General features: G+C 35.6%; 1 protein-coding gene across 10 annotated transcripts in view; it reads right to left on the bottom strand.

Annotated features, from left to right (window-relative positions):
• LOC112607609 (COBW domain-containing protein 3) overlaps nt 1–15,676 on the bottom strand; it is a 66,557-nt gene that overhangs the window by 34,451 nt on the left and 16,430 nt on the right. For 8 of the 10 annotated variants that reach the window (XM_025358656.1, XM_025358651.1, XM_025358655.1 and 5 more), the window contains 5 exons: nt 15,413–15,499; nt 12,686–12,782; nt 11,474–11,565; nt 3,071–3,130; nt 1,512–1,549 (listed from right to left, as the gene is read on the bottom strand). Coding sequence is in view for 8 of the 10 variants with exons in the window: in XM_025358651.1 (XP_025214436.1) it covers nt 1,512–1,549; nt 3,071–3,130; nt 11,474–11,565; nt 12,686–12,782; nt 15,413–15,499 (374 nt within the window). In the remaining 2 variants the exon portion in view is untranslated. Of the gene's footprint in view, nt 1–1,511; nt 1,550–3,070; nt 3,131–11,473; nt 11,566–11,757; nt 12,783–15,412; nt 15,500–15,676 lie in introns of those variants that run through there. The other 2 variants (XM_025358650.1, XM_025358657.1) reach the window with 2 other exon arrangements.

The following is a 15,676-nucleotide window of genomic DNA, read 5'->3' as shown; positions in this document are numbered from 1 at the left end:
TTTTCTGAGTGAAACTGTAATACTGTATTTGGGATCATTCTTTGATTCTTACATTATATTCATAAATTCATAAATTGAGATTTTAAACTCTAAAAAAGTTGTCTTCCAAGCTTTTCAAATTAGGGCACTCTATCAACGAGGGAGAGAAGGCCCAGTGAAGAGGTATTGGTAACTATTTGACAAACCTGACATATCCCCTGAGAGCATAATTTCAGCAAAGATTTGGGGAAAGAAAGCAAACTTAAACATTAACAAGTTCAGGCCAGGCGCAGTGGCTCACGCCTGTAATCCCAGCACTTTGGGAGGCTGAGGCAGGTGGATCACTTGAGGTCAGGAGTTCATGACCAGGCTGGTCAACATGGTAAAATCCCGTCTGTACTAAAAATACAAAATTAGCTGGATGTGATGGCGTGCACCTGTAAACCCAGTTACTCAGGAGGCTGAAACAAGGGAATCGCTTGAACCTGGCAGGTGGAAGTTGCAGTGAGCCAAGATTGTGCCACTGCACTCCAGCCTGGGCAACAGAGTGAGACTCTGTATCAAAAAAAAAAAAAAAAAAAAATTAACACATTCAGATACATTATGAGGTTGGATACAAAACAGACACAAATTTTTAAACACTGAATTTAAACTTCTAAGAAATTACTGCTTTGGGCCCTATCCATATGCTCAGATTGGGACCAAATCAGTGGGTGGGATAATTTCATTCTCTTCTGCCTTAAGTGGTATTTCACTCAGGGAGTTGAGAAATATCATTTTACTGTATGTAACAACATACTTTTAAAGATCTTACTAAATGCATGTTATAAATTAAACTTCATTTAAATGCATTTAAGGACTTTAGAAGTTAACAAAAACATTCATAGCAGGATGTCTTTTACACTCGATCTTAGCCAAAAGACCAAGAAGCGATGCAAGATGCCTTTTAATGGACAGAGTCTTCTTACTAATCCTACGTATATATCCTAATTTTCTTCAATATGTAGTTTCTAAATTTTAAGTTCCAGGGTACATGTTCAGGATATGCAGGTTTGTTACATACGTAAACGTGTGCCATGGTGGTTTGCTGCACCTATTAACCCATCACCTAGGTCTTCAATCTTTTTAAAAAACTCATTTCCTGTGTGTGTTTAATAGCAATTTAACAAGAAAAATAAGATCTCAGATGCTTTATCAATCTCAGTCTCTTCTATGGAACAGAAAAACTTATCAATATTGGGGTTGAATCCTTGTGAAGAGTTATATATACTAAACTCTATCCTAACCCCATATGCTTATTACAAATTATAATTCCAAATTTTATCACCAAATCAAACTCAGAGTAATAGACAAGAAATATTTAACACGAACTAGTAATTAAAACACAAATTTCACCTATTCTTCAGGGTATATTTTTGAAGAAGGTTTTTGTTAAAGAAAATTTCAGATACAAACATAAAGAAAATTAAACAATCAACCCCCATATTCCTAGCTCTCAATAATGAGCCACTCATAACAATCTTTCAACTTACTTTTAACCCATATTTTGAATCCACAATAGTTATGATACCTACAAAGGAAAAAACATTTTAATCACCTTTTTTTTAAAAAAAGTGTTTATTAATATTTGTGCAACCATACTTGAGAATGAAAATTAAAACGAACCTATTTCAGTTCACAAATGCTACTCAATAAAACAATGTACTGTTTTTCTCTTGCCAGTGCTGCCATTTAATTAAATTCCAGTAATAAGTCAATGCATTTCAAATATGTACTGAGTGGCTAGAATTATTTTAAGGCACCAGAGATGATATCAAACACATAAAAATTTTAAATTAAATAAATATGAAAATAAGATTTCCTTGGCACTGAGAAAGCTTACAATCCAAAATATAAGTCAAATTTCATAACATGGTCAAATGTGATAAGTACTTAAGACAGGTTATTTCTAGTTTATTTTCACATAATCAAAATCAAGATTTTCTTAACATTTAAATTATTGCCTAAATAATGAGACATCTTAGGATATCATTCCTAACATCTCTCACCAAATCCAAATCCAACTCATAAAAACGTTTTACATAACATATGCCTAAGTTTCCAGACTACTGATTCATTTAGCAATCTCTGAATACATGCTGATAACAACAGAATGAGTTTAATTATGCCTAAGGAATTCAACCAGTTACACGCCATATATATTAGAGCTCAATGATGGGGCCCATTTAATAATTCTTAAATTTCTTAATGGTTCTTAGTTTTGAAAAAGTAAGAAAAAGACTGGTTTTTAAAAACGTGAAAAAGGGAAAGAGAAAGGGAGAAAACATAGTTGCTTAACTAAGAAAGCTTCTATTTTAAATGAAGGCATATCATTTATAAGTTTATAAAGTAGACTGCCCAAAAGTGTTAAGGTAAATAAAGTAAGGGAGGAGTATTTAATTCTTATCTTCAAGAGAAAATAAGAGCAAAAATATGATCTTCATATTGCCTGGTAGATTAAAATAAAAGACTCTAACATTATAGTAAGTACAGAAATCAAACAACAGAGGATACAGAAAATCCTTTTTTTTTTTTTTTTTAAAGAAAACCTTAGCAGAAGCACTAAATTGGGAGTTGAGTGACATCCAGTTCCACCACTGCCTGGGGTTTTTTAATCTATATGAACAAAGACTTCATCATTAAACTAAAGTGTGAAAAGAACAACAATGCAAGGAATTAAAGTTATAATATGAATGAACAACAATAAGCTTAACCATAAAGATTTTTCTTAAAAACAAAGAGGCAGGGTGTGTTGGCTCACGCCTGTAATCCCAGCACTTTGGGAGGCCGAGGCTGGCGGATCACCTGAGGTCAGGAGTTCAAGACCAGTCAGGCGAACATGGTGAAACCCCGTCTCTACTAAAAATCCAAAAATTAGCCAGGCACAATGGTGCGCCAGCTACTCGGGAGACTGAGGCAGGAGAATTGCTTGAATCCGGGAGGCAGAGGTTGCAGCGAGCTGAGATCATGCCACTGCACTCCAGTCTGGGAAACAAAGCAAGACTCTGTCTCAAAAAAAAACAAGAAAAAAGAAAATTGTTTTTTAACTTACCATCAAGATAAATATCACTCCCTAATTCAGCATCAACCCAAAACATAGAAGCCACTGCACCTGAAAATATATAATATTCATCAAATAAAAATATTTCTTAACACTGAGAAACATGATTCTATCCATGTTTTAATTTGTCCTGATGAAATTAACAGGTAAACACATATATCTTCTTACAGAAATTATAGTGATAGAAACTTTAACTATTTCTAGCAAAAGGGAATTATAGCGATAGAACCTTTTACTATTTATACCCATTCCATTTCTATCCCTCTTGTTATTTCCTTTAAAAAAGACTAACTTTTACCACATATAAACAAAACATCATTCTTCTACCGATGCCATAATAATAACAGATATTATCAAACAATTTGAGCAGTATGGCTTTGTGCACATCAGACTTATTTTTATTTTCTCATCTCTTTAATATGATAATCATTCAGATCATAAACAGTGAATTATCACTCTAAAGGAAAAGGAAAACAAAATATAGATAATTCCAAAATCACTTGTCCAAAAAAATTTACTTGTAATCTGTGTAGAACTAGAAGTAAAATTATATACTCTATGGCATTACTAATTATTTCTCACACTATTTATTTAGTACTGTATAAAAACCTGGGTCTGAGGAAAAACTATTCCTAAATAATAAATTAAAACTTGTTTTTGACAGAAACTGGTTCAGTACCAAACCACATACCCTGATTAGTATGCCATAACACAAGAAAAAGAAAACTGACAGCAAGGAAAGTATTTGATTTTTCAAAGCATCATAGGCCCAGTTAGTGACAGGGCTGTCTAAAAGAATGAGTGTAGGAGAAAAACAAGGATAACCAAACTCATTCCAATGTCTAAAGCTGTCCACCTACTCTGACAAGATGTGGTCCCTCAAGCATCACTCTGTGTCAACAATGAAATACCTGTCAGCTGTTTACAGTGATTACTCATGCAAGATATAGCAAGGGCCACAAGATCTAATGGTTTCCTGATACCTATTGATTTTTTTCCCAAAAACTTAATAGTTTTCCAATTTGACTCAAATAGGATTTGTGAGTAACAGGGGCTGAATCAATGTCCGTTCTTTTCAAGGAAATTACTTTACCATGACAATTATTTAACTGAGAACTGGAGAGTGTCAGTCTCCGAAACGGGAAACAACTGAATTGCCAATAAGAATTTTGTTCACTTTCTTGACTAAAACACGATTTTAATTAATGAGGGGGAAGAATTAAATCTACTATATCACTACTCCAAACAATAAGTCATTTAAAAAAGCATTATTTTTTTTCACTCAGTAAAATATCTAACACACATAAATCATTTTGTAATTCTAAAAAATTCATTGATTTTTATTCTAATAAATAGTTCATAAATCCTACTGTTAATATTTGCCTCTTAAGTTGAAGTGTAAGAGTGCATTAATGCTTTATTGTAAAACTGGTATTTATCTTTGATATAATACTTGCCAGACTATACAAGAAAGATCTACTTAAAATTTGGATGTAGGTATTTAGGAGCAGGAGTAAAGATGAATGAACGAAATTGATCAATGGCTCTCAAACCGGGGTGCTTTTCTCCCCAGGGAATATTTCGCAATGTCTGAAGATGTTTTTGGTTGTCTTAACTAGGGGAATACTACTGGCATCTAGTGGGTAGAAGCCAGGGATGTTGTTAAATATCCTACTCTGCACAGGGCAACCTCCTCACAACAAATAATTATCCAACCCAAAGTTATTTGTGCTGACGTTGAGAAAACCTGAACTAGATTTTAGAATCTCCCTTCTTCAAAATCTAATAAAACAAAAAATAAAAATAAAAAATAAAACAAAAAGGCCAACATTTTATTAGCAGCAACCAAATATAAAAGGGCCTGCCAAAAATTTTGAAGCCTGATAGTCAAAATAAGAAACAAAGTTATGTGTGATTGATGGTCATTCCCAACTCTACCCCGACCTCCAATAAGAGGTTGTAGGGAAATAGCTTACAAAATCCTAAACACTTACCAGAAATACATTCCAAAATGGCAAAAAGTAGAGCCAAGGAATGAATAAGCAATACAGGGAAAAGTCAACAAAAAAATGTCCAGAGTAAGTTTTAACCATCTCCATGCTTTGGGAAGGAGAAGGTCAGGTCACATTCTAGGGCTCAGAGCAAACAGAAATGAGAGGTCTGAGGCCGAATGATGTCCCCATACAAGGCATAGGAATTTTATTCATAAGCAGTTGGGTAGACCCAAGAGTACATCAAGAGAGCAGAGCCTAAAAGCCACATTGCCCCATCTGGCTCTCTCAATCACCACTTTTCCCTTCTCTTTCCCTCCACTCCAACAATATATAGCTTTCAAACTAGGGTTCAGGAGAAAAGTAAATTTGGGTAAGGAGAGTGGAGCATTACAAATATTTCCCATCAGCACCACATATAAGTTCTCCCATATCAAGAAGAAACATGTATGCATATGTATTACAGCCTGACAAAAAGAAACACACACATACAGGGAATAAAAGGCAAGAAAGAACAAAAAATGAAGAAATGAATAGGGCACACAAGGGGCAAAGAACCCACTCTGGAAGGATACATAACCCAAAAAAAACTAAAAAAAACTCTCAGCAACTTCATCATAATAAAGAACTTAAAAACAATACAACCCTATAAAAACAAGCTCAAAAGCAAGAAGAAGCAGAATAAGATGAAAATGCGTTTGTAGTGCTAAAGAAACTTAAAGCCTATATAACACAATGACTTAACCAATTAATTTATTTAAAATATCAAAAACAGAACAGACACTGGAGAAAACAGAATTATTGACAAAAAGAGAGACTTCAGATGATCACAGTAAATGCAAAGGTAAAAGACAAATCAAAGCAATTAGAATACATACAGAGAACAAAAGAAATTTCAGTATTAAAAAACTGGTGTCATGAAGTAGAGGATCCAATAATTTGACCAAAAAAAAGTATTCATGGTAATAAACAAGGAAAATGTTCTTAGAAGAACTAAGGGCAATAGGAAAAAATGATTATAAGTGACACTTTGATATATCTTGTTTATATTACTGAATTTCAAAAATAAAGAAAAAACTCTCAGGCATTTTAGATTTAAAACAACAACAACAACAACAACAACAAAAAAACAAGCGCCTTCAAGGAGGGAGGGGGAAAAATCAGACTTTTCTACAGTAACACTAGATGTCCCAAAAGAATAAAACAGTGACCACAAAGTTCTAATGAAAGTGTTCCCAAATAAAATTACCTCCTGCCAAGTTATTTTTCAGGAATGAAAGCAATAGGCAGACATTCTTAAGCATTAAAGAAAACAGCAAGCATTGAAACTCAGAGACTCACAAATTCTTCCTAATAAAAGGAGAAAACATTGGACAAAGAAATCTAGCTAATCAAACACTAGGAGATTATGGAACAACATTTACAAAGTTGAGGGGGAAAAAAGTGTGACTGATAAATTTTATACCCAGCCAAGTAATCCTTCAAATAATATAAAAACAAAAGACAAATATTTTCAATCAATGAAGTGTGTAAGAACCCAAAGAATGCTGTACCTATAACTTGAAAAGATTGCCTGACAATGAAATTCAATCAGGAGATGAACTAACTCAGAAATGGAGAAGCAACAGTACTGGTAATGAGCACCAAAACTAATAAAACATAGAATTAAAGAATTATGACAGAACCATGACAACATAAAGAATATGATCAACATGAAACTAGGCCAATTAATACACTACAATGGCCCCTAAGTGTTCAAGTGAAAGGAACAGTCACCTGTTTCTCACTTTAAATCAAGAGCTAGAAATGGTCATGCTTAGTGTGGAAGTTATGTTGAAAGCCAAGAGAGGCCAAAAGCTAGGTCTCTTGAGCCAGTTAGCCAACTTGTGAATGCAAAGGAAAAGTTCTCGAAGGAAATTAAAAGTGCTACTCCAGTAAACACACAAATGATAATAAAACAGCCTTATTGCTGATATGAAGTGGTCTGGATAGATGATCAAACAAGCCACCACATTCCTTAAGCCAAAGCCTAATTCAGATCAACCCTAACTCTCTTCAGTTCTATGAAGGCTGAGAGAGGTGAGGAAGCTGGAGAAGAAAAGTTGTAAGGTAGCAGAGATCGGTTCACAAGATTTAAGGAAAGAAGTCATGTCCATAACATAAAAGTGCAAGGGAAAGCAGCAAGTGCTGACACAGAAGCTGCAGTAAGTTACCTAGAAGATGTAGCTAACATCATTCATGAAAGTAGCTACAGTAAGCAACAGATTGATTGTTTGATTGATTTGAGATGGAGTCTCGCTCTGTCGCCCAGGCTGGAGTGCAATGGCTCAATCTCGGCTCACTGCCACTTCCGCCTCCTAGGTTCAAGCCATTCTCCTGCCTCAGCCTCCCGATTAGCTGGGATTATAGGCGCCCGCCACCACGCCAGGTTAATTTTTGGTATTTTTAGTAGAGCTGGGGTTTCTCTATGTTGGCCAGGCTGGTTTCGAACTCCTGAACTCGTGATCTGCCCACCTCAGCTTCCCAAAGTGCCAAGATTACAGGCGTGACCCACCGCACCTGGCCAGCAACAGATTTTTAACGGAGATTAAATGGACTCCTTTTGGAAGAAGATGCCATTTAGGACTTTCATAGCTAAAGAGAAGTCAATGCCTAGCTTCAAAGATTCAAAGGACAGGCTGACCCTCTTGTTAGAGGCTAAAGCAGCTGGTGACTTCAAGTTGAAGCCAATAGTCATTTACCATCCTGAAAATCCTAGGGCCATTAAGAATTATGCTAAATCTCCTCTGCCTGTTTTCTATAATAAAGCCTAGATGACAGCACATCTATTTACAGCATGGTTTACTGTTTACAGCATGGCTTATTTTAAGCCCACCATTGAGATCTACTGCTTAGGAAAAAAAAAGATTCCTTCAAAATATTATTGCTCATTGACAACGCACCTGATCATCCAAGAGCTGTGATGGAGATGTACAAGGAGATTAATGTTGTTTTCATGCCTGCTAACACAACATCCATTCTGCAGCCCATTGATCGAGGAGTAACTTTGACTTTCAAGTCTTATTTAAGAAATATATTTCATAAGGCTATAGCTGCCATAGACAGTGATTCCTCTGATGGATCTGGGCAAAGTAAATTGAAAACCTTCTGGAAAGGATTCATCATTCTAGATGCCACTAAGAACATTTGTGATTCATGGGAGATCAAAATATCAATATGAATAGGAGTTTGAAAGATGATTCCAGCCCTCACAGATGATTTTAAGGGATTCCAGACTTCAGTGGAAGAAATAACTGCAGATGTGATGGAAACAGCAAAAGAACTAGAATTAGAAGGGGAGTCTGAAGATGTGACTCAATTCCTGCAATCTCATAAGAAAATTTTAACTAATGAGAAGTTGTTTCTTAGGGACGGGTAAAAAAAACGTGGTTTCTTGAGATGGAATCTACTCCTGGTGAAGACGCTATGAACACTGTCAAAATGACAACAAAGGATTTAAAATATGACAGGAGTTTAATTGATAGAGCAGGGTTTGAGAGGACTGACTCCAATTTTGAAAGAAGTTATACTGTGGGTAAAATGCTATCAAATAGCATCATGTGCTAAAGAGACATCTTTTATGAAAGGGAGAGTCAACTAATGCAGCAAACTGCATTATTATCTTATGAAACTGCCACAGCCACCCCAACCTTCAGTAACCACTACCCTGATTGGTCAGCACCCTAAATTGTAGCAAGACCCTCTACCAGCAAAAAGATTATGACTTGCTGAAAGCTGAGATGATTGTTAGCATTTTTTAGCAATAAATATTTTAAATTAAGGTATGTTTTTTAGACAATTCTATTACACATTTAACAGACTACAGTATAGTATAAACACAGCCTTTTTTTTTTTTTAAAGAGATGGGGTCTCATGCTGTCATCCAGGCTGGAGTGCAGTGGTACAATCACGACTCACTGCAGCCTGAAACTCCTGAGCTCAAGTGATCCTCCCAAGTAGCTGGCACTACAGGCCAAAACGTGTAACTTTTATATCCAATGGGAAACAAAAACATGTGTGTTACTCACTCTATTGTGATATTCAGTTTACTGTAGTGATGTGGAACTAAGCCCACAATATTCCTGCGGTATGGCTGTACAGTATAAGAATCACCTGAAGGGTTTATTAAAACAGCTTGCTGCACCCCCTCCCTTAGAGATTCAGATTCAGTAGATCTGGGTTGGAGGTCAAGAATTTGTGTTTCTTTCTTTTTTTTTTTTTTTTTTTTTTGAGATGGAGTCTCGCTCTGTAGCCCAGGCTGGAGTGCAGTGGCCGGATCTCAGCTCACTGCAAGCTCCGCCTCCCGGGTTCACGCCATTCTCCTGCCTCAGCCTCCTGAGTAGCTGGGACTACAGGCGCCCGCCACCTCGCCCAGCTAGTTTTTTGTATTTTTTAGTAGAGACGGGGTTTCACCGTGTTAGCCAGGATGGTCTCGATCTCCTGACCTCGTGATCCGCCCATCTCACCCTCCCAAAGTGCTGGGATTACAGGCTTGAGCCACTGCGCCTGGCCAAGAATTTGCGTTTCTAACAAGCTCCCAGCTGAGGCTGAGGCTGAGGCTGAGGCTGCCGGCCATTCAACATACTACCAAGTAGCACTGGCATAGAGAGATCCCCGGAATAAAATTTACCTACTTGTGTGTGTGTGTATGTGTGTGTGTGTGTGTGTGTATATATATGTATATACATATATAGACAGTCTTGCTCTGTGGCCCAGACTGGAGTGCAGTGGTGTGATCTCGGCTCACTGCAACCTCCGCCTCCCAGCTTTCAAGCATTCTCGTGCCTTAGCCTCCTGAGTAGCTGGGATTACGGCCTGCGCCACACCACCTGGCTAGTTTTTGCATTTTCAGTAGAGATTGGATTTCACCATGTTGGCTAGGCTGGTGTTGAACTCCTGGCCTCAAGGGATCCACCTGCCTTGCCTCCCAAAGTGCTGGGATTACAGGTATGAGCCACCATGCCCAGCCCCTATTTGTATATCACAATAGTGAGATGACTACTTTTCAACTTTCTTCTTTGTATTTTTTAGGTATTTAAATTTTTTTTACAATGAATGTTCCATCTTTACCCAAACAATAACATCATTATTGTAAAGAAAGTTAAAAGCAAGAAACATTAACATTTTTTACAACTACATTTTGTAGAAAAGCTTTCTCTGTGACCTTTAGTTTTTCTTTCTTCCTCTGAAAAGCTGAATCGTGTTTAATTAAAGTCTCTCAAAAGTATCGAGTTTTTGTCTATAAAGTGGCAAAACTGGCTATGATGAAATAAACTGATATTTGCTATTTCTAATAAAAAGCATACAATATATCTTTCTTTCTTACCAGATTCAAATAATATTTAACACCAACATATTAGTCCAAGTCCTATCATCACTCAGATTTATCAGAAAGGTATGAAAAACCTATGCCTACTATAAGGACCAAAATAGCCTAATTCAATACTACTTTGTAAACATGGGGATGATGTTATTATGTAATTGTTTTAAGTACAATAACCACTGATCACATCTGAACCCTCAGGATACTTCAGTATTTCTTTTGGACAACTATGACCTGTTAGTAAATTACCCCCAAATACTTTAATGGAGTTTCACAAATTGCCCTAATGCCAGAGACCCAGATTAAAAAAATAGTAATAATGGTATGGGTGAGATTCACAGAACAAGCACTAACTGTTATGCAAACTGAAAATAAAGATTTTATCTAAAAGTTATTTGGGGAAAATAAGCAGATTTTATCAAGAATTGGAGCTTGGTAAGAAGGTAACAGAAACCCATTGTTAGAAACAGGTTGACTCTGTAGCTTTCCATAGTAGAGTTTAGAGTTTCTTGTCATGATTCCCTTATCAATGCAGTCTAATAACTACTTACACAGCACTTACATTGTATTAGGTATTATAAGTAATCTACAGATGATTTAAAGTATATGGGAGGATGTGCATAGGTTATAGGCAAATACTACACCATTTTATACAAGGGACTTGAACATTCATAGATTTTGGTATCCTCAGAGGTCCTGGAACTAATATCCCATGGATGCCAAGGGACAACTGTACTCAGAGGTAGAACGTCTCTGCTTTTCCTACATGTCCTATTTTTAACAACTTCTGTTCTTACAAATAATCCTAAGTCAATCAATAAAACTTCAAATTCTATTAACAGCTTAAAAGTACCAAGCAATACTCTGATCATTCATTCATCTGCCAGAGAAGATGACAACCGAGTACTTTTCCTCTTTTAAACCAAAAAAAGTTTTAACCCTAAGGAAAGCTTTAATACTCATTTTAGATATTCCTCTAATACATCTATTTATAATATATCACAGAACTATATTCTGGTTATTAATAATCTCACTTCTTACCAGGATCTGCTAATCCAGTGGTCTCTAACAGTATGTAATCAAATTTCCCCTTCTTCTGCATCAAATTCTCAATGGCTCTAAGGCCATTGTCCCTGGAGAATACCAAAACATAATTTACAGTTGATTACCTAAATATTTTGAAGTGATTATTATACACATTTTAAAACATATTCAACAACTCGAGACAAAAGTATCCTTAGGAATGTGAAAATTTAACTCACTACTAACCTAACAAAATGTCTGTCCCATATTTACCAGTGAGAAAACAATAGATGCATATATATAATAGGTAAAAAGAAATCATATACATAATAATACTTTATTAAAATTAAAAGCAGAGGAAACTTTATCTGACCAAGTCAGTATCTTTTTATAGCTTCATGAAATTTTAAAAAACCAATATTCAAAATAATGATAAAATTTATTAACTATAGTAGTTTAATATAATAGCTAAAGGGACACTGATATTATATACCACTTAATTCTATTTTGCATTAGGATACAAGGTTTTAATTTCCTTTTTTTCTTATTTTATCAAAAGTGAAGGAAAATACTTAATAGATTACATTTTGGTTGTTCAAGAGTCTGTTATAATTTCATCCTTGCCAATACATTTGAAACAAAGTCAAATACCTAAGGGGGTAAATGATGCCGAAGAGATTTAATTCACTAGAATACACAAAATTAACAATACAAGCAATCATTTTTATAATTCATTCAACAAATACTTGAGTGCTACTATGTGTTGGGTAATTCTTATAGGGTCTATGGTAGACTAGTGAACAGACACTGTTCTTGGAAACTTAACTAGTGGAACATAATGTAAGGTTTTTCTCTTTTTTGACAGTCATTTACTTTTTGTTTTTATAAGGTTGAACACTTGGGAATATGACCAATGACGTATTAATTCAGAATAATCATTTTTTACATAGGAGACTTTCATGCACTAGAGATTAATTAAATAAGCCCTGACATCAAAAGCAATAAAAACTCAATAAAAGGACCAAAACATTTGAGCAGATAGAAAAGACAGCAAGAAACACTTTAAGAAAATGCTTCCTAATAAGTTTATTTTCTATAAACTTTCTATTTGTTAAAAAATACAATGAAGCAAACTGTGTAAATTCAGTTAAATTACTCAAGAAAATTAAAGCTGGAAATATAATCTAAACATTTCTAGTAAACCATAGACATAGTAAACACATTCCTCACTTCACTGAACAGCAGAGGCAACCGTTTCTAAGTTCCAGCCACTCTTCATAGAGCTCTCCACCTTGGCTGACAGCTAAGGATTTCTCCAGTGCACTTCCTAGAATAATTAACAAACAGCACTCTTTACCTTATGTTCATTAGCCAACAAAAAACAAAGATAAGGATAACTCAGTAATGGAGATCTTAAAGCAGAAACAGAATTTTATAACATATTTTTTCATTTTATTCATGCAGTCTCGATATCTAAATTACAGTACACTATTTTAGCTTTTATTTAAGATGACTTAAGCCCTTAAAAAGACACATCCTAAACTGATAAACATACCTACTTTCTTCTCAGGCCTCTTACTTGGCCACCCCCATTTCTTAATAAAGTAGCTATCTTGAAGGCATTTTATTCTTGTTCAGGGTAAACTTTCTAAATAAACTAGTATGTTTTATATACTGGACTTTGTATGCCCTTCAACCTCTTAAGAGATTGCCTTATCTATCTTTTTCTTTTCACTCTTCTAAATTGTTTCTGTTAGACAAATGGCTGAATATTCCCAATGAGTAAAAACCCCTAGTTCATCTTGAGGAAGGTTTTTGGCCAGTGTATCATGTGCTCATTTAAAAATTAAACTTATAGGGAGGCCGAGGCAGGCGGATCACGAGGTCAGGAGATGGAGATCATCCTGGATAACACGGTGAAACCCCGTCTCTACTAAAATTACAAAAAATTAGCTGGGCAGGGTGGGGGGTGCCTGTAGTCTCAGCTACTTGGGAGGCTGAGGCAGGAGAATGGCATGAACCCGGGAGGCGGAGCATGCAATGAGCTGAGATCGCTGGCACCACTACACTCCAGCCTGGGCGACAGAGCGAGACTCCAAAAAAAAAAAAAAGAAAATTAAACTGATAGGCCGGGTGCCGTGGCTCATGCCTGTAATTCCAGCACTTTGGGAGGCCGAGGCGGGCAGATCATCTGAGGTCAGGAGTTCGAGACCAGCCTAGCCAACATGGGGAAACCCCATGTCTACTAAAAATACAGAAATTAGCCAGATGTGGTGGCGGGTGCCTGTAGTCCCAGCTACTGGGGAGGCTGCGACAGGAGAACTGTTTGAACCCGGGAGGCGGAGGTTGCAGTGAGCCAAGACTGTGCCACTGCACTCCAGCCTGGGCAACAGCTTGGGTGACAGAGCGAGACTCCCCAATCTCAACAAAAAAAAATTAAACTTTTAGTTAAATTCACATATTTTCCTAGCAATACTTACTTAAGAAAGAATAAACTATATTTGAAATGCTTGTTATCTATAAGAATTATTTTAAATGTTTTACTTTTCCTCTAATAAAGAAATATACCAAACGGTGAAGAGTTCTAAAAGTCCAGTAAGCAAATGAGCCCCCATAAAATTGAGTAGTTTTACACTTCCATAGTTTTTATCATATTTCAGCTAGGTATTAATAAAGAGCTTCTAAAGGGATTGCTACAGAATTCAGACTACATACAAAACATTAATGAAACATGAAGCAAAGTGTTAAGAATGCCGTGAAAAATAAAATTGCGAAAATGATCCAGGAAAAAATAAAGAAAATAGTAAGAATAAATGTAATCAGTGTGCAATAGGTTATTTAATAAGATGATGGAAAAAAACAGTCTGTTATTAGAAATCTCAGGATTTTTGCCTGAAAAGCACTTTTCTCTATAGTTTATTAAAACTAGAAATTGAATATAACAGGTTTCCCATCCTGTTCATAAAACCTAGCTTTTTTACTTTTTACAACTGAAAAAAATAGTACACTTTAAAAGAAATTGTTTAATAGATATTGTTTTTTGGCTAGAAGTGAGCTTTGATTACAATTCATACTTATGAAGAAAAACTCCTATAAAGATAATAGAAGTATTGTGTCTAGCACTATTTTTTTAACTACAGTTTAATATTTGAGTTGAGAAGCTAAGCACACTTATTTTCACAGATAATTTAAGATACATGAGCATAAAGACCATATGTTTATCTTATTTTTAAAATCTTGAGTTTTAACTGCATTGCAGATATAAACATTAAAGTAAACTTAGAAGCATTTTCAAATATTTTTCATGAGTTGCAATAAAGTCCATACAGAAGTGTCTTTCTAGTTCCTAAAAAAAACATTTTTTGGCTGGGCGTGGTGGCTCACGCCTATAATCCCAGCACTTTGGGAGGCCGAGGCAGGCAGATTATGAGGCCAGGAGCTCAAGACCATCCTGGACAACATGGTGAAACCCCATCTCTACTAAAAATACAAAAATTATCTGGGTGTGGTGGCACGCGCCTGTAATCCCAGCTACTCGGGAGGCTGAGGCAGGACAATCGCTTGAACCCGGGAGACAGAGGTGGCAGTGAGCTGAGACTGTGCCACTGCACTCCAGCCTGGCGACACAGAGAGACTCCATCTCAAAAAAAAAAAAAAAAAAAAAAAAAACCGTTTTTTCATACGTCTAGATTTTTACTTCTGGAGTCATTTATTTCATGTAAAAATCTAGTTTAATTCTATTAATAAGAATTTCAAAGTTACACAAAATAAAATTTTATTAAAACTAATTTCAGTATTTTCAACCCATATAAATCTTAACAGAAATTAATCTAATTTTTCCAAAGCTATCCACATCAGTATAATACCTTGCATTTTCATTTTTAAACATGGAATATCAACTCACCAGAGGAAGAAAGTCACATAAAATCTTGGAACACGACATTTAACTTTACTTACCTTCCCCAAATTCATTTAAAATGACTGCTACTCTTTTACTATGTTGCTCTGTCAAAATATAGTTCAGAAGTGTTGTCTTCCCAGCACCTACAAAACATTTTTTGTAAATAAAAAATTCAAAATAATTTTAAAGATATGAAAAAGATATAAAGAATCCTAATGTTTTTGAGAATTTGCATGCTATTTTTCATATATTATTTAAGTACAGTATAGAACATCCTAGAGGATAAGATTAAAGCACCCTTTGAAACCTATTGCAAAATA

The sequence above is a fragment of the Theropithecus gelada genome, chromosome 15, assembly GCF_003255815.1.
Source record: "Theropithecus gelada isolate Dixy chromosome 15, Tgel_1.0, whole genome shotgun sequence".
NCBI lineage: Eukaryota > Metazoa > Chordata > Mammalia > Primates > Cercopithecidae > Theropithecus > Theropithecus gelada.
The sequence above is the reverse complement of the archived record's forward strand: the minus strand, read 5'-3'. Positions and strand labels throughout refer to the sequence as shown.